General features: G+C 53.9%; 9 protein-coding genes across 9 annotated transcripts; 4 read left to right on the forward strand and 5 right to left on the reverse strand.

The window, feature by feature from the left end:
- Window positions 1–2,535: 2,535 nt before the first annotated feature.
- Window positions 2,536–3,594, forward strand: VC83_04293 (uncharacterized protein). Its single transcript, XM_024467928.1, has 2 exons — window positions 2,536–3,065; window positions 3,121–3,594. The coding sequence occupies exons 1-2, from the start codon at window positions 2,675–2,677 to the stop codon at window positions 3,372–3,374; spliced, it is 645 nt and encodes a 214-aa protein (XP_024324337.1). The 5' UTR covers window positions 2,536–2,674; the 3' UTR covers window positions 3,375–3,594.
- Window positions 3,582–4,261, reverse strand: VC83_04294 (uncharacterized protein; the record flags this gene model as incomplete). The annotated part of the gene is made up of 1 exon (XM_024467929.1): window positions 3,582–4,261. Exon 1 carries the CDS (start codon window positions 4,083–4,085, stop codon window positions 3,582–3,584), a length of 504 nt encoding a protein of 167 aa, XP_024324338.1. The 5' UTR covers window positions 4,086–4,261.
- Window positions 4,262–5,979, forward strand: VC83_04295 (uncharacterized protein; the record flags this gene model as incomplete). The annotated part of the gene is made up of 2 exons (XM_024467930.1): window positions 4,262–4,880; window positions 4,967–5,979. The coding sequence occupies exons 1-2, from the start codon at window positions 4,652–4,654 to the stop codon at window positions 5,977–5,979; spliced, it is 1,242 nt and encodes a 413-aa protein (XP_024324339.1). The 5' UTR covers window positions 4,262–4,651.
- Window positions 5,980–6,127: 148 nt separating this feature from the next.
- On the reverse strand, window positions 6,128–7,712 carry VC83_04296 (uncharacterized protein). The gene is made up of 3 exons (XM_024467931.1): window positions 7,623–7,712; window positions 7,086–7,514; window positions 6,128–7,007 (listed from the first exon to the last, which is right to left on the reverse strand). Coding segments are annotated over exons 1-3 (885 nt in total). The 5' UTR covers window positions 7,625–7,712; the 3' UTR covers window positions 6,128–6,553.
- A 577-nt stretch (window positions 7,713–8,289) lies between these two features.
- Window positions 8,290–10,754, reverse strand: VC83_04297 (uncharacterized protein). Its single transcript, XM_024467932.1, has 3 exons — window positions 10,243–10,754; window positions 9,131–10,162; window positions 8,290–9,078 (listed from the first exon to the last, which is right to left on the reverse strand). Exons 1-3 carry the CDS (start codon window positions 10,373–10,375, stop codon window positions 8,651–8,653), a joined length of 1,593 nt encoding a protein of 530 aa, XP_024324341.1. The 5' UTR covers window positions 10,376–10,754; the 3' UTR covers window positions 8,290–8,650.
- Window positions 10,755–11,809: 1,055 nt separating this feature from the next.
- VC83_04298 (uncharacterized protein) lies at window positions 11,810–12,076 on the forward strand (the record flags this gene model as incomplete). The annotated part of the gene is made up of 2 exons (XM_024467933.1): window positions 11,810–11,819; window positions 11,889–12,076. 2 exons carry the CDS (start codon window positions 11,810–11,812, stop codon window positions 12,074–12,076), a joined length of 198 nt encoding a protein of 65 aa, XP_024324342.1.
- Window positions 12,077–14,194: 2,118 nt separating this feature from the next.
- VC83_04299 (uncharacterized protein) lies at window positions 14,195–19,043 on the forward strand. The gene is made up of 2 exons (XM_024467934.1): window positions 14,195–16,082; window positions 16,139–19,043. The coding sequence occupies exons 1-2, from the start codon at window positions 15,804–15,806 to the stop codon at window positions 17,996–17,998; spliced, it is 2,139 nt and encodes a 712-aa protein (XP_024324343.1). The 5' UTR covers window positions 14,195–15,803; the 3' UTR covers window positions 17,999–19,043.
- A 144-nt stretch (window positions 19,044–19,187) lies between these two features.
- Window positions 19,188–22,534, reverse strand: VC83_04300 (uncharacterized protein). The gene has a single exon (XM_024467935.1). The coding sequence runs from the start codon at window positions 22,164–22,166 to the stop codon at window positions 20,289–20,291; it is 1,878 nt and encodes a 625-aa protein (XP_024324408.1). The 5' UTR covers window positions 22,167–22,534; the 3' UTR covers window positions 19,188–20,288.
- Window positions 22,535–22,862: 328 nt separating this feature from the next.
- VC83_04301 (uncharacterized protein) lies at window positions 22,863–25,148 on the reverse strand. The gene has a single exon (XM_024467936.1). It carries the CDS (start codon window positions 25,026–25,028, stop codon window positions 23,661–23,663), a length of 1,368 nt encoding a protein of 455 aa, XP_024324409.1. The 5' UTR covers window positions 25,029–25,148; the 3' UTR covers window positions 22,863–23,660.
- Window positions 25,149–25,263: the final 115 nt, after the last annotated feature.

Below are 25,263 nucleotides of genomic sequence, written 5' to 3' on the forward strand. Positions count from 1 at the left end.
TGGAAGTATGTGATAGTCGATTTACTGTATTGTCTGCTTGCCCTTTCTTAAGGAAAGGGCAATCCTATTTATGCTAAAGGAGTGTAGTTCTCTCATTTTCCAAGACTTTCCATGATTACCAGGCTTGGTAACTGTAGTCGACGTAAGAGAATCCCATAGAACCATCTCTTAGGTTCGTAGCCTATAGGAAGTAAAAGGAGGTCCAAGGTCAGAGTACCCCTATAGACAAATTATGTCATAGACAAATTATGTCATAGACAAATTATGTCATAACTTAACCAATCTTGTGGGTAACTAAAGAGCGATGACATGTAATGAATCATAGAGGTTCGTAGGAGCTTTTAGAGCTATCGTTCATGCTCCTAGGCCTTTAGTTGGTAGAGATATGTCATGTGGTAGTATGAGTGATGTCATGTAATGAATCATAGAGGGTTGTAGAGATATGCTATGTGGTCATATCGGCCCAGTAACTAAGGAGCGATGACGTGTAATGAATCATAGATGGTTGTAGCAATCGTTGAGTAGTATTGCTCTTGTTGTTGGTGTGATAAGCCAAAATATGTATAGTGACTTGTAGGTTTGAGGAGGAGATTTCCAAGTTTGCTCTTGAGTTTGATAGCAAACTGAGTGCAACGAATGTCAGTATGACACTTATCACACCAACAACAGAAGCAATACTACTCAACGATTGCTGCAAACTCTTCTACTACATCTGTTTATGCTACATACATCACGGCATATCATTTGAACACTCATTAAACAAGTTATTAAGAAAATCTCCTCCTTAAGGGGGTGGGCCAATACTACCACATGGCATATATCTACCAACTAGAGGCCTAGGAACATGAACGATAGCTCTAGAAGCTTCTACAACCCTCTATGATTCATTACACGTCATCGCTCCTTAGTTACCCACAAGATTGGTTAAGTTATGACATAATTTATCTATAGGTACTCTGACCTTGGACCTCCTTTTCACTTCCTATAGGCTAGGAACCCAAGAGATGGTTCTATGGGATTCTCTTACGTTCACTACATGATTAGCAAGCTAGTTGTGGGTCGCACTTGATTTCTAATACATTTACCAAGCCTGGTTAGTCATGGAAAGTCATGGAAAATGAGAGAACTACACTCCTTTGGCATAAATAGGATTGCCCTTTCCTTAAGAAAGGGCAAGCAGACAATACAGTAAATCGACTAGCACATACTTCTACGTCTTTTCCAAGCTTCCAAGCATTGATCTTGTTATTCTCTGTTTTTGAAAAGTCAGTGAGGTGCTAACCTCTGACTTACCCCTGAGTTCTCAGACTCAACATTTGTTGCAACTTGTCTAAACCACTTCACCACATCATACACCTGATTGCTGCGTTGTGGAATAGTCTAAGCTACAACCCTTTGGCTCTGTTTCCTAAGACAGTGTGTTGTCTTAGTAAAATCATCCCTACACTTGGGTGGCTAGTGTAATGGTGGGTGCACCAGATATGAGAATCTAGCCACCCAAGGAAGGGATGAATTTACTAAGACAACACACTGTCTTAGAAAACAGAGCCAAAGGGTCATAGCTTAGACTATTCCACAACGCAGCAATCAGGTGTGTGATGTAGTGAAGTGGTTCAGACAAGTTGCAACAAATGTTGAGTCTGGGAACTCAGGGGTAAGTCAGAGGTTAACACCTCACTGACTTTTCAGAAACAAGGAGTAACAAGATGAATGCTTGGAAGCTTGGAAAAGACGTGGAAGTATGTGATAGTCGATTTACTGTATTGTCTGCTTGCCCTTTCTTAAGGAAAGGGCAATCCTATTTATGCTAAAGGAGTGTAGTTCTCTCATTTTCCAAGACTTTCCATGATTACCAGGCTTGGTAACTGTAGTCGACGTAAGAGAATCCCATAGAACCATCTCTTAGGTTCGTAGCCTATAGGAAGTAAAAGGAGGTCCAAGGTCAGAGTACCCCTATAGACAAATTATGTCATAGACAAATTATGTCATAGACAAATTATGTCATAACTTAACCAATCTTGTGGGTAACTAAAGAGCGATGACATGTAATGAATCATAGAGGTTCGTAGGAGCTTTTAGAGCTATCGTTCATGCTCCTAGGCCTCTAGTTGGTAGAGATATGTCATGTGGTAGTATGAGTGATGTCATGTAATGAATCATAGAGGGTTGTAGAGATATGTGTAATGGTGGGTGCACCAGATGTGAGAAACTAGCCACCCAAGGAAGGGATGAATTTACTAAGACAACACACTGTCTTAGAAAACAGAACCAAAGGGTCGTAGCTTAGACTATTCCACAACACAGCAATCAGGTGTGTGATGTAGTGAAGTGGTTCAGACAAGTTGCAACAAATGTTGAGTCTGGGAACTCAGGGGTAAGTCAGAGGTTAACACCTCGCTGACTTTTCAGAAACAAGGAGTAACCCCACCCGCCAAACGCAGCTCTCGGCCAAACGTTATTCCGCAACCGCAACTGCCCTGCGATAAACTCACTCCGAGCCCCAATCTACAATCCACCCAAGCTTCACTCTGCGCCTTACCACTCACCAGCAACACCCTCGTTTCTACGCCATGAAAACGACAATACCACTTCAACCGTGAGCAACGCCCAAACCGGACCGTCCATCCGCACTCACCCACCCACCCACCCACCCACACACACACACACACACACCATGTCATCCCACGCAATCCACCACGCGCTCCTGCGCCCCTGCGTCCTCCACATCCTGCGCGCGGCAGGCTACCACTCGACCAAGCCCTCCGTCCTCGACGCGCTCACCGACATTGCAGGTCGATACATGCTCCTCCTGGCCACCTCGACCGCGAACCACGCCGCCGCCGACCCGACGGAGCTGGGGATCTCGATCGCGGATGTAAGGCTGGCGATGCAGGATTGCGCGGCGTTTGTGCCGGAGAAGGTGTGGGAGGATCAGGTGTTTGATGGGGAGGAGGATGTCAGGGGCGTGGAGGTGTTTGTGGAGTGGGCGAGGGGGGAGGCGAATAGGGAGATTAGGAGGGTGGCGTTGGAGGGGGGGGATGAGGGGAGGGATGATTATTTGACGAGTAAGTTTTCTGGAGATGCTGATGAGGGAGTGGGTGGGAGACTGACGGGCTGCAGCGCTGAAGAAGAAACATGATAAGGGTGATGAGGAGAGTAGGTATACCGGCACGATTATCGGGCACGAGGCGGAACCGAGGGTGATTCCGGTGGAGGGAGGCGATATCACGAGTTTGAAGGAGTGGGCGGATATACTGCATAAGAATGCGACGAGACAGGTTGTCAGCTCTGAAGACACATCGCGGAGACAGTCGTCGGAACTCAGCTCGGTGGGCGATGGCGATCAGGATATGGAAGGGATGGTTTTTTCTTAGGGTCATTCGGGACGGAAACACAAACACAACACACGGAACTTGCATAGCGGAAGGCGTCACGGCGAACCCGGATTTGAAAAAACACACAAGCACCAACAAATTCATCAACACGAAAAACCTCTCCATTTCCTGCTCTCTATCCACCCGTGACGACACCCCTACACCGCGCCCGTATCCTCATCCGCCTCCCTCACCCTCCCCCCCCATCTACATCCCCCCCCTCCTCCTCTCCTCCTCGCACCTCCCCCTCTCCCCCTCCTGCTCCCTCTTCTTCCTCTCCAGCCCCTCCGTCAACGAATCCTCCTCTCCCCATCCACCGCCCTTCTTCTGCAGCTGCGCATCCATCACCCTCCCTTCCCCCGGATCCGCCATCTGCTCCCCCTCGAGCTCGGCCTGCGGTGGTCCGACGCGGCGGGTGGGCAGGATGGGATGGGCGTTGGGGGGGTGGTCGGAAGGGTGGGGGCCGTGGCCCGAGGCGGTGGTGGAACCCATGGTGTTGGCGCTGGTGCCGGGTTGGTTGGCGTTGGTGGTGGGGGTGAGGATGGTGGAAGTGCCGTGGATGGCGTTGAGGTAGGTGGTTTGTTGGGAGGCTGTCATGGTGAGTGCCGAATTGGAGGGTTGGTTATGGTGGTGGTGCGGGAGTGGTGCTGGAGGAGTGTTTGAGAGGACGGCAATATCCAAGGAGTTGATTTGGGATGGATTGGGATGCATTGAAGTGGTTGGTTGGGGAAATGATATTGGTCGACCTGTGACGTAGTTTTGAGGGTCACAGGGGACAGGCTATGTTGACGTAGGTTTACTAGGTGAGGCTGCCGATAATATCAAATTGCCATAACTACAAACTTCATGCTTTATATTCTGTATCTTGTGTCTTTCCCGTCCTAAAACCACGGGTATACATGTCGTGTAATAAATACGTGTGACCGATGAGAAATTTCAATTGCGGCTACTACAAGCTCCCAACGCCAAGGGTATGACGGGAGGGGCCAAGCTACGACATTCAAGACGACAAACCTCGTCCTCCTGCCTCCTCCCAGAACCTCCAGGACACAATATCTCTCGGTTTCCTACAAATTCCCTTCCCTACACACAATACGAAGCCTCCTACACCACGGATCTCACACCCCATCACACGGCCACAGCTTCCCAAGCTCCAACGTCACATCCACAAACCCTCAACTACCCCGCCATGCGGTGATAACCCACCTCACCACCTCACCACCTCAACACCTCACACCACCACCACACACCACAACACCCACCCCCCCCCTCCAAAAATGCCCTACCCCTTCACCCTCCCCACCACCTCCCCCCTCCGCCTCCCGTCCCACTTCGACTCCCCCACCCACCCCTCCCTCCCCGTCCACACCTCCACCCTCCGCTCCCCCCTCCGCTCCTCCCTAAAAACATACAAGCGCCTCCCCCCCCCCAACGCGCCTCGCATCTCCCTGCACTCCTTGGGACGATCGAAGCTTATTACCCTGCCCTCCTTGCGCTTGATGCGGGGTTGACGCCGCAGCGGGGGTTGGATGTGGTGTTGACTTCCTCCCCAAGGTTCTCGTGGCGGGCGACGCTTACTTCGACCTTACCAGGGACGAAGAGGTTGGAGCTGAGTTCTTTGGAGTATGAAGTCTTCTTCACGCTAGCGACATTATCGTATTTGCATACGCTGCTTGCGAGAACAGCGCTGCACCCCCTCTACACCACCACCTCCCCCTCCCCCTCCCCCGAGGTGCGAACAACACTCATCACAAAAGCAACGAAACACCTCCTCCAATCCGCACAAATCCACCTCTACCTGACCCACCGCGCCGACACCCTCCGGACCACCTCTCCCGTCACACCCCCCGCCTTGGACATCTCGCCCCCCACCCTGCGCGCCCTATCCGAACTCGCGCATGCGGAGGCGACGCTGCTGGCGGTGTTGAAGGATGACCCCTACCCCGCGGCCCTCGCGCAAGAGCGGAACGAAAACGACAAAGAATGGATGATCCGCGCTCCTTCTATTCCGAAGGTGAGGGCACATTTGTTTGCGAGGTTGTGTCTAGCGGGCGCGGCGCACGCGGAGACGGCGTTGAGTTTACTCGCTGGGAACGAGGCGACGGAGGGGAAATTGCTGGGAAAGGTTGGGGCTGGGAAGGTAGATGAGGGGCTGGTGAGGTATGTGGATGATTTGAGACGCGTGGGGAGGGCAAGGGCGTGTCGGTTTTTGGGGATTGATCGGGATTCGGATGGGAAGACCGGGGAGGCGATCGCGTGGCTCCGCGCGGGGATGGGGGAGCTGGGGCTCTCTTCTTCCTCTGATGATGGTGACGGTAATGGGAAGAAGCGCAGCGGCTTGGGACTCAGCAGGCTTAAGTCCAGTTTCTCAGAGAAGCGGGAAGGCAAACGCGTCGAGAAATCCGGTGACTGGGGTGCAGACGCGGGGAAGGCAGAAGAGGCCCGCGTGCTGGCTGCGCTGGAGACGAAGTGGGTGAGAGAGAATGATACGGTGAATTCGCAACTCATCCCCGATGCGGGGGGGTTGCTGAGGGAGATGCCGAGCGGGAGGGAGATCTATACGGTTAAGGCGTGGGAGCCTGTTGTGTTGGGGGGGGGGAGTTGAGGAGGTTGAGGGGACCCCCTGGGGAGGGAGGGGGGAGGGAGATGGAAGGGGGAGTAGTGATTCGGAAGATGAAGGGGGGGAGGCGGATAAGGCTGTTGTTGGGGAGTTTCCTGGGAGTGGGGGGTATTATTAGGAGGATAGGATGGGATGGGATGGGATGGGATGGGATGGATATCACGTCACATTTCGCTGGGTGTCCAATATTGCAAAGCGAATCAGGTGAAGTGAAGTGGCCTTGTTTTCTACAACATACTTCCAGACTGGATTCTATATCGGAACATAAAAAATTACATATGGAACAACTGTTACAACGCCTCCCCCTTTCAATACCTTACATGCACCTTTCCTTCCCCTTCCCATTTTCCCACCAGTCTTCCTTCCTTCCCCAACATCTTGTATATATATCTTACAACAACCTTCTGCAAAAAGAGCGTCTATAAAACGATTCGCCGAGTAGAGCACTGTGCCTGGTGACTCAAGCCAACCTGCGCAGTACCCCCTCGCTTGCAAGGTGACCATCGTACAATAAACCCCTTATTGTACAAGTTCCCCTCCTTCAGCACACACTCAGCACTTAAAAGCTGTTTCCCCTATCTCCCCTGGGCGCACGATCCCCCCGTCCAAAGCCAACATTCTGCCTCGTAGCCGTCAACGAATAATCCAACCTCAACGACCTATTATACACCTCCTTCCCCTCCAATATCTCCGCCGCCTTAACCGCAGACTCCACATCCGTAAAGTCGGCATGGGCAAATCCTCTCGGCTGCCCAGTGCGACGATCAATAGCAACACGGACATCAATCACGTTCACGATGTCGCGGAACAGCTTGTTCAGGTCGGCATCGGTCATCTCGAAGGCCAGGTTGCCGATAAAGAGGGTCTTGGAGGGGGGGTTCTTGGACTTGGCGTTGGAGCGGGTCTTGGCCATGTAGTTTACGATGAGGCGGCGGCCTTCGAAGATGGTTTGGTTGCGTTGCTCGATGGCGTTGCGAGCGGATTCGATGTCTCTGAATTCGATGTAGCCGAATCTGTTGGGTGTTAGATTGTGCTCCTCCTCTTCTTATGATCTCCCAGAAGGTGGAAAAAAGGGGGGGGTAGGAACGTACCCCTTGCTAAGACCTCTCGGGTCCTGCGCAATCCGACTCGTCACAATCTCCCCATACGGCGCAAACTCCCTCTCCAAATCCTGCGGCGTGACCTCAAACAGCAGATTCCCGACATACACCGAGTTCGTCGGCTGCAGATCCATCGGCGGCCTCGAGTTCGGGCGCGTACCATCCAGATTATCCATTCCGAAGCCCAAGGCCCCAGTCTCAGCAGCGGCCGCGACGGCAGAGCTCACGCTGGACTGCTCAGAGGCATCGGTGGAGATGGGCTCGTCGGACGCCGATGTGCTGCTGTTGTAGCGCTTGAAGGCCGACATGACGGATGCGGATTGGCGGATGGAGAGGGGGGTGGAGGTGCGCGGGGCGGCGCGGAGGAGGGTGCTCGCTGGGGCGGCGAGGGCGCGGGCTGCTGCTCTCTTGATGAAATGCCTGTGGGAGAAGCCATATTAGTCGTGCGTTCTGTGTTACGATTTCCATTGGATGATTTCCCGCGGAGACAGGAAAATTGGAAAGGGTTCTGGTGAAGGGGAGACTTACATGATGATGGGACTGGAAAATTCACTTGGTTTGTGGATTCGAGGGAAGATGGGATGTGGTTTTGGGGGTAAGTGGTGTGAATGAGGGATGGATGTAATGTTCGAAAATTATGGTCGGAGGATAACTTTTCGTTGGATGGGCCTTGCGCTAGGCTATGTTGAGAAATTGCCTGAGCTAGCGGATTATATCGTGCTCCCAACGGCAAGGACAGGAGTAGTCACGTGATCGTTATAACCACAGAGATGCATTCAGGACTCGCTCCACGACCTACAGAACTTCATTAGGCAAGTTATATCACAAATAGGAGTTTGGTTTTTTGCTAGTAACATAGCTTGATTATTCGGTAGATTGGTTCAGATACTTCATTCAAAGTATCTCTATCTTCTACACTCCACCTCCCCACCCATCTCTCCAGGTCATCGCACATATTCCATTACTTTAGCCCCAACCATCCAAGGGTCATCCGGGGTAACGACACTGTCCCAAGACCCCATGCGGTCCCCCAAGCCGGTATTCCCAGCCATCATCAGCCATGCCATCCAAAGCGAAGCTCATATCCCCGCCCCCTTCTCTCCCACCATCTCAAAAATCGCAAACAAAACAAACGCGAGGGTATAACAATTATATGTCTTCTCCCACCCCACCCCATCCCCCCTTCCCACCACCCCCCCGATCCAAAAAAAAGCAAAACCTAATACACCGATTGATAACAATGAGCTACTTTTGCGACCGCATGTGCCGATAAAAATCCCAGCCCAAAAATACAATAGATTAGAACAAGAGGTATGGAGGCAAGTCCTATATCGACAGAACGATACCCGGCAGCGGGTATAAGATGGACCAGTACATATGCTCATAGACTGGAGACGTCAAAATCGGCGCCGCATTCGCTGCGGTAGCCGCAGTAGTTCGCTAGGATGGCGAGGTATAGTCCGCTCGTAGACAAGGCCGTTATCCACGTTTTCATCCGCGCCAATATTAGAACAAATAAATAGCTAAATTATGCAGTCATGATATGCGTAGATGGATCAGACCCGTGGCTGGTAGGGAGGTGCGTATCCGTTCGTTGCGGGCCGCTCGTGGTGGTATTGAACGCCGGTCATGGAGTCTGCTTGCTGCTGCTGCGGGAAGGGCGAGGGTATAGGTGTGTTTAGACTCCGCAGCGGGGGGAGGCCGACTTCAGGCCGGGCTTCTTGGCGGGCGCGGTAGGGGTCGTTGCTGTAGTTGTCTACGGGCGGTGGCGCTTGGCTCACTGGGACGGCGTGCGGTTGCGCCATGTCGCCTCTGATTAATGAGAATTCGTGGCGCATTGTGCGGACTTCAGCGCGGAGCTCGGCGATCTCGTCTCTGCTTCTCTGCAGCTGTGAGTCTTTCCGCGCGTTATCAGTCTGCAGTTGACGGTAATGCTGCTCCAGGTTCTGGCACCTGTCTTCCTGTGCCTTGTGCTGTGCGATGGCTAGATTGTCTGTTAGTGATATTTCACATAACCTGAACGGAAGTGAACTTACATTTGCTCAAGATCTCCCATTTGCTTGTCTTGTTACCGCGTTCCGACGGTAGCATCTCCCGTAGCTCATCGTACAGCTCCTTCATTTCGTTCCTACGCTTACGTTCCGCCAACTTGTGGCTCTTGCGGAGCTCAGGCGTACGGCTATAAGGCTGCGTGCTACCCGGCGAGCCGCCCTCCTCATCGCGGATCTCGCCGACCTGGCGATGTTGCAGGGAGTGGTGGTGGTGCGCAGCACCGTGGAACTCGGACGAGCCACGATTCATCGGCGGGAACTCAGCTTGTGGATAGCCATCCTCCAGACGCCGTTGGCCGCGCGGCAGGCGCGATTCGGTGGTGTATTGGCTGCTAGCCATGGAATCAGCGATGCTGCTGCGGCGGGACTCGAGGTACGACGTCGCATGGCCCTCGATCTCCAAAGGGTTCATGGAGACGCGGCGATCAGTGTCGTCAGGGAAAGCCCAAGGCTGTCCCTTTGTGGGTTCGGCTGCATTGGCAACGGCGCTGGCAGCGGGGCCCGTAATAGTAGGTGCGGTCCGTACATTATACCGTTGAGAGTTGGGTTGGTATGTGTTAGGGAACCTCGGCGCCGAGAGCCTATCGGAGTTTGACACGCTAAGCCCCGGATTCCGCTGCTGCTGCAGGCTGCTCTGTATGGAGGCGGTGGATTGGTTGTTGCTCGCGTAGGGGGGATTGCCCTGGAGTCTCATGCCATCGAAGCCGCTGTTTATGCGCCCGTCTACGCTCTCGCGCCTCGGGTCGGCCAGCGAGGTTGTTGACGCTCTCTGGCCAGGCGCATTGTAGGCCGGGTTGAGCTTTGCGAGCATGCTTTCGTCCATACTGGAAGGTGTCGTCGGGGAAGTCACCATTGAAGTGATGGACATGCCTCCAGACACGGGGGAGGCCAGAGGTTGGGGGGCATGGCCGGTTGTCGCAATAGGCGACGGTGTCATATCGGCGGTGGAAGATTGGTAGCCGTTCGACGGCGACGGGGTAATAGAGCCAGTGTTCCGGGGCGCTGCTATTGAATTATCTGTGCAGAATTGATTAGCATGCGTTGAGTGAAGTCGGCCCAAGAGTGAGCGGCCTGGGGCCTGGGGGGTCAATCCTCACGTTTGCTGCCGTCGCCATTAGTACTGGAGCCCGAGTAATAAGCCGAGTCTCGCTGTTCCTTGGTGGGGTTGAGGACGTCTACAATGGTGGCAACCGACGTCGGTTGCAGAACAGTTGATGTTATATCGGTCATGGTGTCAGAGAGAGAGAGAGAGAGAGAATGCAAGCACGAGATGCGACGACAATTTGGTGGGGGATTGCTGCAGAGGGGATCACAGCAATTTGACGGGTTGGGGTGGTGGTAAAGCCAAGCTAAGGCGCGGCGCGCGGTGCAAAAACGTGGAATGCAGGGCTGGTATGGTAGCGATGTCAATTGTAGTGACTGGAGGTGTGCCGCAGAACGTAGATTCGGGTTTGAGTTTGGGTATTGTTTTTCTTCTTCTTTTTTTTGTGGTGAAAAGAGAGATTTTGGAAGACTTCAAGTAGAAGGAAGGGAAGGGTTCGAAAGAAGAAGAGGAAGGGGTAGTAAGTAAGTATAAAGTAGTGGAGTGAACCACGAGATTAGATTGTTTAAAGTGAAGGTAGGAGGAAAGCAGGAAGGTAGGAGAGTTGACATAGTTTGGGGTGGGTGGTGGGTGGTGGGTTGTAGGCTTGTAGTGGATGTGGTGGATGGGTGTAGTGGATGTAGTGGATGGGTGTAGTGGATGTAGTGGATGGGTGTAGTGGATGTAGTGGATGGGTGTAGTGGATGTAGTGGATGGGTGTAGTGGATGTAGTGGATGCAGTGGATGTATGGATGTTGTAGTGGTACATAGTTTGGTATGGAGCGAGTTGCGACTAGACAGGGAGTGTGGTTGTACTAGGGCAGGACAGGGAGGACAGGGCGGGGCGGGGCCTGGGGGGGAGACACGAGCAACGCACGGCGTAAGAGTGGAATCCAAGTACGGCCAAGTACTACCTACTCGAGATTCCTCCGTGAACCACTACTGCTGGTTACCAATGCGCGAACCGTGTGGATGTTTCGGCGCTGTAGTCGCGCGGTGGACAGGGTGGAAGGGGAGTCTAGTACCACTACCCTACCACTACCCTACCACTGCCACTACCACTACCCTACCACTACCCTACCACTACCCTACCACTGCCACTACCACTACCCTACCACTACCCTACCACTGCCACTACCACTACCACTACCCTACCACTACCCTACCACTACCCTACCACTGCCCTACCACTGCCACTACCACTACCACTGCCGCATACTACTATTTCTAAGTGGGTGTGTGGGTGTGGTGCCGCGTGAATTTTAAGTGGGTAGGAGGAGGGGGAGAGGGGCGGATGGTCAATTGCCCTGATCCAGGTACTCACTGTACATAGTACTTTGACCTAACTAATCTAACTAATCTAAGCTAGTAGTACTCGGGTAGTAAGATGTGGTATGGCTAAGCTACCTAAGCGTAATACCAAGAGTAGCCCGAGCTAGTAGTAGTAAGGTGTGTTTTATGGTTGTCTGCCCCTGTGTCCGCCCTCTGATTGGCTCAAACACACTCCGGCGGCGGGGGAAGGGGGTTTCAGTTGCTTATCGATTATAGGCTGAACAGAGGCTAGGACGGATCCCAGGAAGGGTATGTGGCCCGGTATTCTCTACTACATATCCCGTGCAAGACAACGACGGCCACGTTGTTGCTGACAAGACTACTGTCGAGTGGGTGCCGATGTGGATGTCGTGGATGTGGATGTGGATGTGGATGTCGTGGATGATGTGGATGTCGTGGATGATGTGGATGTCGATGTGGATGTCGATGTGGATGTCGTGGATGATGTGGATGTCAATGTGGATGATGTGGATGTCGATGTGGATGTCGGTCGGAGGAGCATGGTTGGAATAAGGTAGAGTACTCCGTGGCCTGTGGACTCCTTTACTGCGGGTGTGCGGGTGTGCGGGTGCAAACGACACGCGGAGAAAGGTGATCCCCGAAAGCACACGCCGTCCTTGGGTCTTGGTATCGACGAACTTTGCTGTACGCTGTACTGTCAACTACAGTATGGGCTGTGGTGGTGATGTGGTGGTGATGTGGTGGTGATGTGGTGGTGATGGTGGCTTGCGTGCATGCGTGGCCATGTTGGTCCGATCTTGTCTCACTTCCCACCTCCTCTCCGTTGCCGCTCTCCAACGACTACAAAGTGTCACGAGGGTGAGAGGACGATCGAGGTGTCGAGCAGTTCAATCCCTTTCCTGCCCGCCGGTCAGCTCTCCCCCGACCGGCCACCACATGGCTACGTGCATCATCTGCCCGTGAATCATTGCCAGGCGCATGCTACAGTGTACACCTTTCGTGTGCGCAAACACCGAACTGCCCTGTCCGCTGCCCAGGCGCGCGACACATCGTCCCGCTCGCTCCAAGCGGCGCCAATACTTGCCTTGGTTGGGCCCAGAACGCGTTTTCCGTGCGACCTGACCTGCCAAGCAAGGGATCTCTGACTCTCGTCCGACGCCCGTTCCAGGTTCCAGCCAAGGGGTTGGCTGGCTGTGCAAGGGAGAGCCAGAAACTCGACGCCGAGGGAGCGAGGGAGGATCGCAGGTTCACCCTGCTGGCAATAGACAGACGCCCCTCGGTTCGTTGTTTGGCATGAGATGATGGCTGCTGGCTCTATTATAGCCTCTCGATTTTCCATTATAGATGTGTTTGTGAGATCGCCGCAAAAGCATCCTGGTACTTGAGCTTATCTCGGAACTAACATACCCATCCAACTTTGCGATTGGCCCAGGCGCATTCAGGAACCAGTCTTTCTCACGTGGCGGGCGATGACGACGTCGCATCTGGACACATACCAAACTACACACCTCCACCACGATCACCAAAAACCAACCCCTCGAACACAACTGACTACACACCTCCACCACAATCACCAAAAACCAACCCCTCGAACACAACTGACTACACACCTCCACCACAATCACCAAAAACCAACCCCTCGAACACAACTGTTTGTTTTGTTGCAGTAACACAAAACCATCAACTTCCCCCCTCCTCTCAACTTTACATGCTAGTGTTTTGTATGTGGAAGGTACATCCTCGGGGTTCATCAAAGGAAAGCAAAGCCCGTGAAGGGGAACCACTCAGAGGCCACGGACAGGGAAATACTAGACCCGCTCCGCCGACTGGGCAAACTAATGGGTCTGTGCAGGGACGGCGTGGTAGGCGTGCGTGGAAAAGTTCCGAGCGGAGGGGTATGGCATGGGATGGGTATGGGTATGGGTATGGGTATGGGTATGGGTATGGGTATGGGTATGGGTATGGGTATGGGTATGGGTATGGGTATGGGTATACGGTATACTCGTACTTTGGGTTAATAATTGTTGACAGGGAACCCATGTACGTAGTTCAAAAAGCTGCGAGAAATAATAATATATAAGTAATAACAAAAATAATAATCTACATTAATATTTTGTATGCCACCCTTAGCATCAATAACAGCGTCAAAGTATAAACCCGAAGACGTTCATCTCCAGTAAGCCCTTGCTGTCGCTTTGGAGTTAATGGCGGCCATTGTTGTTACTTAATTATAATAATATAACGCGTCACGTACGTACGAGTGGTAAACATAACATTACTCGGGTTTTTATTGAACTATACTTCTCTACTTCAATAAAAACCGAGTAATGGTATGGGGGAGACGATCATTGCACGTTTAACAAGATGCCGTACCCGGTCTGGTCGTTCCTGCATGGGAAGGGGGAAGGGGGAAGGGGGAAGGGGGAAGGGGGAAGGGGGAAGGGGGCCGATCTCAGCTGGACAAAGCGTCGTCCGTTTGAAAGACGCTGGGATGTTGTCCATCGCCTTGGGTTAAATTGGGGGACTATGCCTAGGAGGGGAACGCAGCAAAGGGGATCATGACGGTCTTGCTTCATTGAGAAACTGAGATCGCGCGCTTGCCCCATGGTGTGCTTCTCCCAGATCCAGCACAATGATCCAGCACAATGATCCAGCACAATGATCCAGCACAATGATCCAGCACAATGATCCAGCACAATGATCCAGCACAATGCGCAGAGGATCACGCCCATCACGGCCGCGTGGGCCCCACAAGGTAACGGAGGAGGCTTGTCGGGACGAACCAATTTGGTCGCTGGAGCGGGCTCTGTTGGCGAAATATGGGGGAAAATCGGGGCTGGCACAGGTTGAGCGAAGTACAACAGACGGACAGACCGGCACAGGCGGTACAGAGAGACAGGCCACCAAGGTGTCGGTTTTACCTCTCCTGTCAACCACATTCCCTTGCCTGACTGTGGCTCCCCTTCACCTGAACCCAATGGATCCGGGAGTCTCTCGATGCGGCACGAAGCCGGTGAGATGGGCCCCTTCCCCGTCCCCATCCCCCGTACATGCAACTCGGCGTGGTCCGACAGCACGAAACGGAACGAGGAAGGCTCGACTGGGAAAGAGATCGAGGGTCGTGGAAGCTGGATTGGGATGAGGTGATACGGTTGTCTCTCTATTTGACACCACGGCCCTCAGTGTGACATGCAATATGCAATGGGGTCCGGAATCATGACCGTCGAGGAATCACACCTCAGGTAAGGTAGAGAGAGATCGAGATCGTTGTGGGCATACTCATGCTTGGTTGCTTCCTTGCCTGTTTAGTCACCAGCTTGCTCTTCACCAGTGCTTAGGAATCGGCTTGGGTGGTCGTGGCGATAATAGGCAGAAGAAATTATTGACTGTCAAACGGCTGTGGCGAAAGCTCCCCTCTCCCCTCTCTACTCGGGCGTTGTCAGGCTCCCAAACCCATCCCATCCCACAGCATTTGACTTTCACCAGTGACCCTTTTCAGCGGTATCGGGCTCCCTTCCTGGCCGAGGGGGCACCAACGTGGCTCTCTTCAGGGTTATGGTGTGGAAGAGCATAAGCAAATCGAATGGTGAGGCGGACTGGCACAACCGTGCATAAGCCAACCACAACGAATCTCGAAATCGTCGGTGACGTCTGATTTGCTGCCCGACTTTCGATTCCTGCAGCGGGCTAGCCAGTGATGTCACCACCAAACCCTCCCCCCGCAACCTCAAATTCTCCGTCGACGACAGAACAGCCAGGCTGGGGCCACGATGCCACGAAGAACGCGAAACTTCGCTTTTGCTTCCTGGGGATATGGGCGATAGAGGTCACTCAGCGGGCCGTGTGAGAGGAGAGAAGGCTGCGCCTTCTCGCCCAAGCGGTGTGGTGGTTGATGCTTCGCTTCCTGTTGGGTCGAGGATCGCTGACATCCAACCCACTGATCCCACGGGCCCTGCAACCCCTCTGAGTGTGATCCTACCACCATGCATTAAGGCCCTTGGGAGCCACACACCAAACCTCGAGATTCAATCAGAGAGCCGCCCTGTCTTGTTTCCTCAGCGCCTTACATTACTTCGCTCCCCTCTGACCGCCGTCCCTTTTCGAAACTTATTCTCTTGCGAACCACCTTGGAAGGCAATCATAGACGCCAAACACGATAGTCGGTTTGTGAGTTGACTTGAAGTATATTTGGTTGATTAAGATCTTCGCTGCCACATTTGTGAGGCTGCAGAATTCCTCCTCTATTATCTTCGGGCCCACATAGTTCGTTCTTCACAAACCTTCATGATGTCGACAAGCTTCACTGGCAATCCCATACCCGGGCAACAGCAACAAGAGAGACAACAACAACAACAACAGGATCAGGAACAATGGAGACGGGAGCTATTGGAATTGCAGGCTCGAATCAGCGCTCAACTGGCCACATGCCCACCGCTTCCGGCCGCGTCGTCCCAACCCAACATGTCCACCGACCGCCCGCCGATACACCGCCGACAACGTTCTCAGAATGAGATCTCGAGGTCTCTATCCATGGCTGGAAACACAAGCCGCGCTGCCTTCCCGGTAGGATAATGCTCCTAATTCACGTTTGCCCCCGCCTTGGTTCTAATAGCAACTAGGGACGAAACCATGTGGGATCTATGGGGATGTCGAGGAGCGTGTCACAACATTCTGGAGGCCCTGCGGCCATGTCCCGGACCAAGTCTATGGGAGCACCGCCGTCATCGATGTCGAGGTCCCTCTCTAGCAGCGGACGAACAGCACCGCGCCAGCAGATGACGGGAGGCCACCCGAGCTCAGCCGATATCGACGCATGGCAATCTCATCAAGATGGCCCATACACCTATCAGCAATACCATCAAGCACAACCGGAGCTGGCACAGGTCCCGGAACTGGACATCGGCGAGGATCCCAGGAACTACTTCTCTCAGAGACGGACGCCCTACCTCTCGGTGACGACGGAGGACTTCCCCCCGAACAACTTCATGATCAACAAGCCGGCCCAGGCCCGATTATCACCGTCAAGGCGCAGTACATTCAGTAACCCAGCCCCAAATACTCCGAGCAGCACAACGCTAACAACGGATAACACATTTGTAAGTGATCTGAGCCGCCAAAGCAGCACATGCAATGAAGCTCTTCAGAGCTTCCAGATGGTGAATGTTCACTCGAATACTTCTATGTTTTCTGATATCAGCTCTACCGATGATGCATTTTACGGCGGCTCGACGCAATACTACCCACCATCCGACCTAAAGCAGGTATCCTCGAGCGAAGAGCAAAACCTTTTGCTCGCTGGGGCTGGCGGGGCTGGGTACGGCCAGCAAGTTCCTTACCCATTTTTCGCTTCTTCTCAGAAGATGTCTTCAACTTCGAGTCGTCACGTGGAACGTATGCAGCGCACGGAATCGACCGACAGCAATGTATCGTCCTCATCGGCCTCTAGATCTCGGCAACAGCTACAGAGGCAAAACCAGCTTGCGACAAACCGCAAATTAGCACCAAAGGGAGGCAGCGACGACGACGAATCCCAAACAGTCTCCCCGCTCGTCCACATCAAGTCTAAAGACGGCCAGGAAGACAGGTTCGTAGCTCAAATCTCCAAAACCCCCTACCAGCGCCCCAAACACGAACGCCTCCACTGCGACCTCTGCGACGACCGCGAGGGCTTCCGGGGCGCCCACGAGCTCGGCCGCCACAAGGACCGCCAGCACAAGGACATGGTCAAGAAGTGGGTGTGCATCGAGCCCGTTGACGGGGTCAAGGACGAGTTCCGCCCCATCAACTCCCTCGCCAAGTGCAAGGCGTGCACCCAGCAGAACAAGAAGTACGGCGCCTACTACAACGCCGCTGCCCACCTGCGCCGCGCCCACTTCGTGCCCAAGCCTCGCGGCAGGAATAAGTCGGGGAAGGCGGACGATAAGTCCGAGAAGCGCGGGGGCAAGGGAGGGGGTGATTGGCCCCCGATGACGGAGCTGAAGCGTTGGATGAAGGATGTGTATGAGAGCTCTGATGTAGTGCAGCAAGATGACGACGAGGAGTCTGGCGAAGATGACGTCCTCCATGCCGACCTCGAAGATCCGACTATGGCGACGCCAGCGAGTCAGATGGCTTTCGATCAGAGCTTCCTCTACCCCGTCGAAGCCCCGATGTTCGACTACTCCTCCTCCGGCGGCTCGAGCTTCGTCACCCCCAACGAGGGCATGGACATGAACGACATGGGCGGCGTGATGAACGCCTCCTTCGGGCAGGGGTTCCCGCACGGCGAATTCGACCAGTCGATGTTGATGCCGAGCAGCCAGCAGTCGGGCGACTTCGACGCCTCGATGGTGATGACGGCTAATGACCTGTCGTCCTTCATCGACCCGCACCAACCCCATCATCCTTCTTTTGCAACACAGAACACCCTCCTCTCCCACCAGACTTTCATCGACCCAGAGCTCGCCTCTGATTTCCTCTCGTATGACGCGACTATGTAAGGTTTTTTGCTGTGCGGGGCTGCTTGGCTCAATCGTAGGATTGGGCTGGGGCGCGGTGATGTGGCTGGTGTTATGCACCTGCCTTTTGTTCTATCTTGTTCTACTTCTTGTTTTCTTCTTTTTTTTCACCTTTACCCGTTTCGTGATGAAGTGATGCAGCGTGGTGAGCAGCTATTCATACGTTCCCCTCCTCCCAACAACATTTGTGTGTATGAAGTTGGAAAGAACAGGAAAGAAATTACACATTTACAAATCATCATTAGTCAAAACTCCCTCCTCATCCCCCCTTCCTTCATCATAAACTACACCTTTTTTCCCTCTTTCCTCTTCGAAACATGTCTATTATTCGGGCCTCTCTACATCATATTAATCGCAAAAATACCTCCTATTTCTATTTCTACGTCTCTATTTTCTATTTATTTTCACTTCTCAACTCTTATTTCTGGGGGGCGGGCTTGGGCTTGCAACGCATGAGTTCCAGGAGGGCGCGTACATATGGTATCTACAAGGTCGACGATGCGGTATTCTACATGGGCGGAAATTTCATACAGCCAAAGGCTGTGGTGACGGTCGGCATGGGTTCTTTTTGGGGATTGAAATGCGGGGGGGACGGTGGACGACGGCAGAGGGGACGGCATGTGAGTGGAGATCGAAGTGCTCGAATCTACGGTACGATATTCAAAGGAAATAATATTTTCTCACGAAACAACAACTGAATGACTTTTATGACAACGTAGTATTTTATTTTATTTGGTGGGAGCGAAACGCAGGGCTGGTGGTAATTCGAGGAGGGGTGTATAAATCGGTGGTTTAGTATCATAGCCATATCATAATCATATTCTGGATTCGTCCTTGTTTGTTGTTTTAACAACTATTTGATTCTACAAGTATTTTGTCCGTCGAAAACATGATACGGTGAATATTCAAGAAGAATAAAAAATGACAGTACCGATTTCCACCCATCTACAACCAAATCCCCGATTAACCCACACAACCCCCCCCCATACCACACGTGTCCGCCCGTACCGTAATCGGCCGATGAACAACCAAGGAAGGAAGGGACCTCCATCTCTCTCCCTCCTTTCTTTTTCGCAAACAGTGGGGATGGACGGCGTAGGGAAGGAAGGGTGGGGGGGGGGCAGGGAGGTGTGATGTACGTACAGCGTAGGTGTATGCAAGGAGGAGTGGGGTCGGTAGTAAGTAAAGCACACACATCCCATCCCATATCCCAGGCCTACCGTGTCCCCCGTGAGTCGTCGGGAATAGATTCCTGTTCGCTCGCGGCACTGGAATATCTCACCGCCGGCTTACACACTAACACGCACTCCGTGCTTGGTGAAACGTGATCGCATCGCCTGTCTGCTGTGTGGTCGATGGCTGGGGTGGTTGGCGAGGTGCTCGCTGGCCGGGGGTGCTGGTGCGAGGTGATGCGGAAGACTGGGATGTCAGGGCGATGTCGGCGTTGGGATGGTGGTGATGTGTTTAGTATGATATCAGTGTGATGAGAGTGTACATTGAAGAAAGGGCAGGGCAATACCATTATCAAGACAGAAACAGACAAACAGGACAGGAGGCCAAGATTCGTATCCACACCACGAACCACCATCAAAACCAGAAGGTGATAAAAATGGCCCTTTGTCTATTATAAATATATACAGATCCCCCCGCCCCGCTTTCCATCCATTCAGAGGCGCAGCGCGCGCGGTGCAGAACTAGCTATCAATCTGCATCGCGTGCCTCTTCTCTCCCCACGTAAACTCGTAGTAGAGGCTGAGAGGTTGTGGCCAACTGACTGACTGGTTGGCCTGCCTCCGTGATGCAACGCTGCCCATCGTGCAACCCAATATCCCGCCGAGCCTCACCCGGGGGTATCCAAGCCTCCTATCTACTCCCCATAAGAGCCAGCTCATCTCGACGGAGACTGTCTACTCTAGCTGGGGCAATACATGGATATGAAGACCAAGGTCTACCCATCTCAATCGACGCAGACCATGCAGACGCTCAATCCTCCCCCCACCAAGAGAGAGGGTCTAGGGTCTCCCAAATAAACAACTCACCCGCTCTGAAAAAACCCCAAGCCCGCTGAAACGCGCACCAAAACGCCTCCGCTGCCCAGACAGACTCTGAACATAACAAAAAACCAACCTGGCATCGCTCGCTCGCTCACTCAACGCCATTGTTCAATTTGTCGTCGTTCGCAAAATCTACACACACGTACGTACGCTTCCCCATACGCTCTGCTCATGTGAGCCCCGCCCCGCCAGGGCAATCAACCAGCCACCCATCAACATTAGATAGCCCAGCTCCCCCTCCTCGCCCTCACGCCCCACGCAATCGGCTCCCCCGAGTTCGTCGACAGATTCGGGTGCTGACGCGCCCACTCATGGATATACCTCTTCAGAGCCATCCACCTCGGGGTCCCAACGCCCACCGCCCCGGTGGCATCCGTGAGTCCCGTGCCGGGCTTAATCCCCACATTCCCCACCGGCGCCTTGACGTCGTCGTCGACGCGCAGCTGGGACGAGGGGATATGCGAGATATGCGCGAGCTCGTCGTCGTACTCGCGCGCTAGCATCGGGTAGCCGAGGGAGAGGTAGTTGTACACCTGCGTGACGAAGGTGTCGTTGAACTCGACGCAGATGGCGTCTTCGAGCTTAGCCTTTGCGACTTCGCCCTTGAGCCGCTCGTCGAGACCGCTGAGCATGCGCATCCCGCGACTGGGAGTACATTGGTGGTGTTTGGGCGCCGCCCCAGCACCGTCGTTGAGGTTCAGTGCGTTGAAGGGGTCGTCGCGCTCGTTGTCGGGCGTCTCGAGGAGGGCGGGGTGGCGGTGGTGAGGGGCGATGCATTGGCTTGCGTTTTCGGCGACGCAGTAGCCGCCCCAGAGACCGCCGCCATCGTCTTTCTGGAGTGGGGGGGGCTCGATGCGTTGGTCGGTTTCAAATCTTGTGAATTTAGGGGAGGGGCACATCCGGAATAGGAGGTCTTCTCCTAACATGGGCGGGCTGGCAGCCTCGCGCATGACTTTCAGCTCTTTGTCTTTCGGTTCAATGGCAAGGACGCCCTTATCGTTGATGCCATTTGTCCAGAAAGGGTCGTGGAAGGAGGGCTTGGCTGCCTCTTCCGCAAGCATCCTAAACGTCTCCTCGGCCCGCATCCGCGCCTGCGACTCCTCATGCTGCTGGAGCTCTGCCGCCGTAAACCCGGAAACCGTAGATTTCTTCCGCGCCACCTTCTCATGCGGTAATAGTATTGGGCCACTATCCTCATCCGACCCCACCTCGCTCTCGAGGTCGTAGAAATGCGAGACGGGATCGTGGAAGTCGCTATTCACGTAAGCCACCAACTCCTGCTCGCGCAGCTGCCTCTCCCGTAATTGTTCCTCGGCCTGCTCCGCCGCGAGCGTCAGTAGATAGCCCGTGTAATTCTCATCGCAGCTCTCCCTCGTGCGGGCCATCTGTAGGCGGTTTGAATCCTCCGAGGACCCGAACGACTCGGTCAGCGAGGGTGTGCTCTCCGCGTTATCGGCCTCGTCTTCCGTGGTGTAGGAATTCGAGTCTGAGAGCGGCGGGCCTATTTCCGGGTGGTATGAATTGTATCGCGTGCCCCGACGTGTGTTGGGGTGCGGTCTCATCGACCCCTGTCGATAAGGGCGGAGAGGCGGTGGTAAACTGCTGGCTCGGATGTCGTGTGGCGATAATAGGTGCTGGTCTGGCTTCGTCCTGGATCTCCCTCCTGACTGGTATGTATGGTTCGTCCCCGGCGTGACGTCTGTCCTCTCTGGTGGTGTGTGGTGGACATCGTTGGCTCGCTTTGACCGCCTTGTGGTTTCGATGAGTTGGGGGGGAAATCGAGGTCTCCTCCGCGGTGGAGACTCTACTACAGCGGCTGGAACATCTTGAGTGGTCGTAATGGGGTTATCTTGCGCTGGCTTCACCGCTGTTGCACGGTTGCTGCGTCGGGTGGTCTCGATGGGTTGAGGTAGGAATCGAGGTTTCGGTGGCTCATCTAGCTGCACGCGGATAGTGGGATTGGAATCTTCGCCCGCCGGCTCGGTGTCGTGGGTACTCGGATCAATTGAATCGATTGTGAGCTGCTGGTGGGACTTGAATGTCGTCTCTATGGGAATCGGCAAGAATCGACGTCGCAGTGGTGGTTGGGTGGACATTGAGAGTATGGCAGGCTTGTCGAGGAAGCAAGGAGAGGAGGGACAGAGCAGGGTGGGATAGAGAGATTAGAGCGATAGTGAACGGCGATCGAGGGAGGGGAAGCAGCAGCGAATATGTGATAGATAATGACCACACGCCGTTTCAGGGCAGAAGAAGACTGGTGTTGATAGGAAGCTCTTGACACACGGAGGTGACGGTAATCCTGGAATAATTGTGGCTCTTGGGGGACCTAACACCGCACAAGAGTATTAATGGCCACAGGAAGCGTATAAGTAAGAACGCTAAGAACGCTAAGAACGGTAAGAGCAGCGACAACAGTAAGAACAGGACAAAATGGCGTTGATTCACTGCATACGACAAACAATCATGTGGAGAAGGGGAGTCTAGAGCCTGGAGTGGCGGCTGGAGTAGCAGGTGGAGTAGCCGCTGGAGTAGTGGAAATAGCCTGGATAGTGGAAGTAGCCTGGATAGTGGAAGTAGCCTGGATAGTGGAAGTAGCCTGGATAGTGGAAGTAGGGTTAGTGGAAGTAGCCTGGATAGTGGAAGTAGGGATAGTGGAAGTAGCCTGGATAGTGCATTGACGGGGCGGTTGGCCCCAACAAAGACGACAGGACAGGATGGCTACAGACGGATACTCTATCTACCATGGTATAGAGTATATGCACAGGGTAGCATACTATCATGCCAATATCTATGCCAATATCTATGCCACTATGCCACTATGCCAATATCTATACCACTATGCCAATATCTATGCCAATACTCCGTATGGAGAGGTAAATTCTTATTCTCCCATATTCAATCCCCTGGATTCCCCCTTGCCACCAAGAATAGTTTGCCCACTAGACCCGGACGCTATGAACCGCACTCCGATACCAGACGGACTGTCCCGGGCGGGCGGTGGGTTGTACCTTCCTTTCCCATACCTTTCCCATACAAAAAACCAAAACCTTTACAACTTTATTGGCTGTGCAGCGTTCCGAGTACAGCCAAGTATCTCCCGATACACAACACTCTCCGATGTATGTGCCCATCGTCCGCCATCGCACCACGGTAGCACTGGCTGGGCGCCGGACGAAAGCTAGTAGCGAGGGGTCGGTGAGGGAGAAGACGCAAAGCACGAAACGGGATGCACAGCGGAGATCCTCCAAGTTACTGGACGCTCTTGCTCTGATAACACCGGTGCCATGCGGTGGCTGATCTTGCCCGCCGCCCACTACCTGCAAACCTCTTGTCATCGTCATGGCTTCAACATCGGAACTCAAGTTGCCATCGATGCTGTGTACATCGGATCTACCTGCATACACGTCCAACCCCACCCGTCCATCCTGTCTCATCTACCAAACAAACCGCTCGTGACCACCAACACAATTGTCTCTCCCACCTGCCAACCCCCCACCCACCAGATACGCCCCGCTATGCTAAACCCAGAACGTGACACATGTCCCTGCCTCATGACGAAAAACAGCCCATGTTTTCCCCTCCCTTTTCCCCTACGACTCCCGCGCGCCAACCATCGACTCCAGCTTCCCCGCCAAGACGCGGTGCTTCCTGATAACATCCACCCACTCCTCCGTGTCCTCGCCTTCCTCCTCCAGGAACGTGAGGATCATGCTGAAGTCCCCGCCCAGCCGGCCCAGACTGGCTGCGCAGTAGAGCACCTGCGTTAGCAAGCTGTCGCGCGTCGCGCGGTCCTGCACGTTCGGGAGGTATTTCTTGAGCGTGTCAAGAAGCACGCCGACGAGATGCAACGGGAACGTCGACAGCGACGACGGCAGCGGCTGGGGCATATCGCTCTCCCCGTGCCCCTTGCCGGCCACGCCGTCCACCTCGCCCTCCGCGGCCGCCGGGAAGATACTCCGGAACATAGAAATGATAGCGAAGCTCTGCTCGCGGAAAATCTCAATGTAGCGCTTGAGATAGCGTTCCGTTTGCTGGCCGCCCGACCACGCGGTGCTCCGGTCCTTCTTCGTGACAGGTGAGGCGTTGTTTGATAGCTCTTGGTCTGCCAGTTCCCGTAGCGGCTCCAGCGCACCAAGCATCGCCATCAGGTTGGCGAGGCGGCAGACGAGGAAGAGGCCCCCGAGGCTGCCTTCGTGGCTGCTGCCTACTTCTGAGCCGGGCGTGTCGAGCTCGGGGGCGATTCGGCGCAGCCAGCTGATGGTGCGCATTGCGGCTGCTAGCTTTAGGCCCTGCGCTTTTAGACTTGATATCAGATTCGTTGTCATGGCGTGCATCTCCTCTTCTGCCTGTACTGTGACCGACGACACCAATCGTGATTCCGGGTATAGTCCATGTAGTCGCCGGATGTGCGCATTTAGATCCAGCGCAGAGGCATAGTTGATTGTAGCAGAAGAAGACGTATTGCTTGTCAAGCTGGTTGCGCCAGACGTAGATATCGCCGAGGAGAGGAGGGTTGGGAGCTCGAGGACATCGCCCAGGCGGTCTGAATTGCGCGAGAGTAGTAAGGCCTTGCGCCGCCTGTCTAGGATAGCATTTTCTGTATTCTTGTTGTAGGTTGTGGCGAACCGAAGCGCCTCTTCGTCTAGCTTTGGTATGGCATCCTGAAGCTTCGTTGTGCTCTCCGCTATAGCTGGGAGAGTGGTCTGTAGTGAGGAGAGGTGGTCGGAAGAGGCGATGACAGCCTTGTGCGACCGCGATGAGAGGGCTTGGAGAGATAACAGCAGTGAGTGGGATGCTTGCGCCAGCGATTGGGGCTCCGAGTCGCTGAGTGAGGATAACGGGAGGGTCGTGAGCCTGGCAAGGTAGGTGGATGTGATGGGGTCACTGGGCGACCTCAAAGACGCAGACGAAGTCTGGCCAAGGTGAGGAGCCAGAAGCTCATAAAGAGAGTCAGACATTGCCGTGGCATGTAAGGGCCCACGCCAGCATCATAAGAGCTTATTGGGCTTATTCAAAGAATATTATCACGAGGCAGCCTTGTAGAAGCAACGTGGGAAGGAAGGCTGTCAAGGTTGCAGTATCGCCATTCTTTCAGCCTCGGCATCCTCCGTTTAGGCAAGAGGTCCAACGAAGGCGCTTGTGTGGGGCGATCACCCCAGTGCTAACTATGGTCATCGTGACTACTGCCCCAAC

Source organism: Pseudogymnoascus destructans, assembly GCF_001641265.1.
Source record: "Pseudogymnoascus destructans isolate 20631-21 unplaced genomic scaffold scaffold_9, whole genome shotgun sequence".
NCBI classification, from domain to species: Eukaryota; Fungi; Ascomycota; class Leotiomycetes; order Thelebolales; family Thelebolaceae; genus Pseudogymnoascus; species Pseudogymnoascus destructans.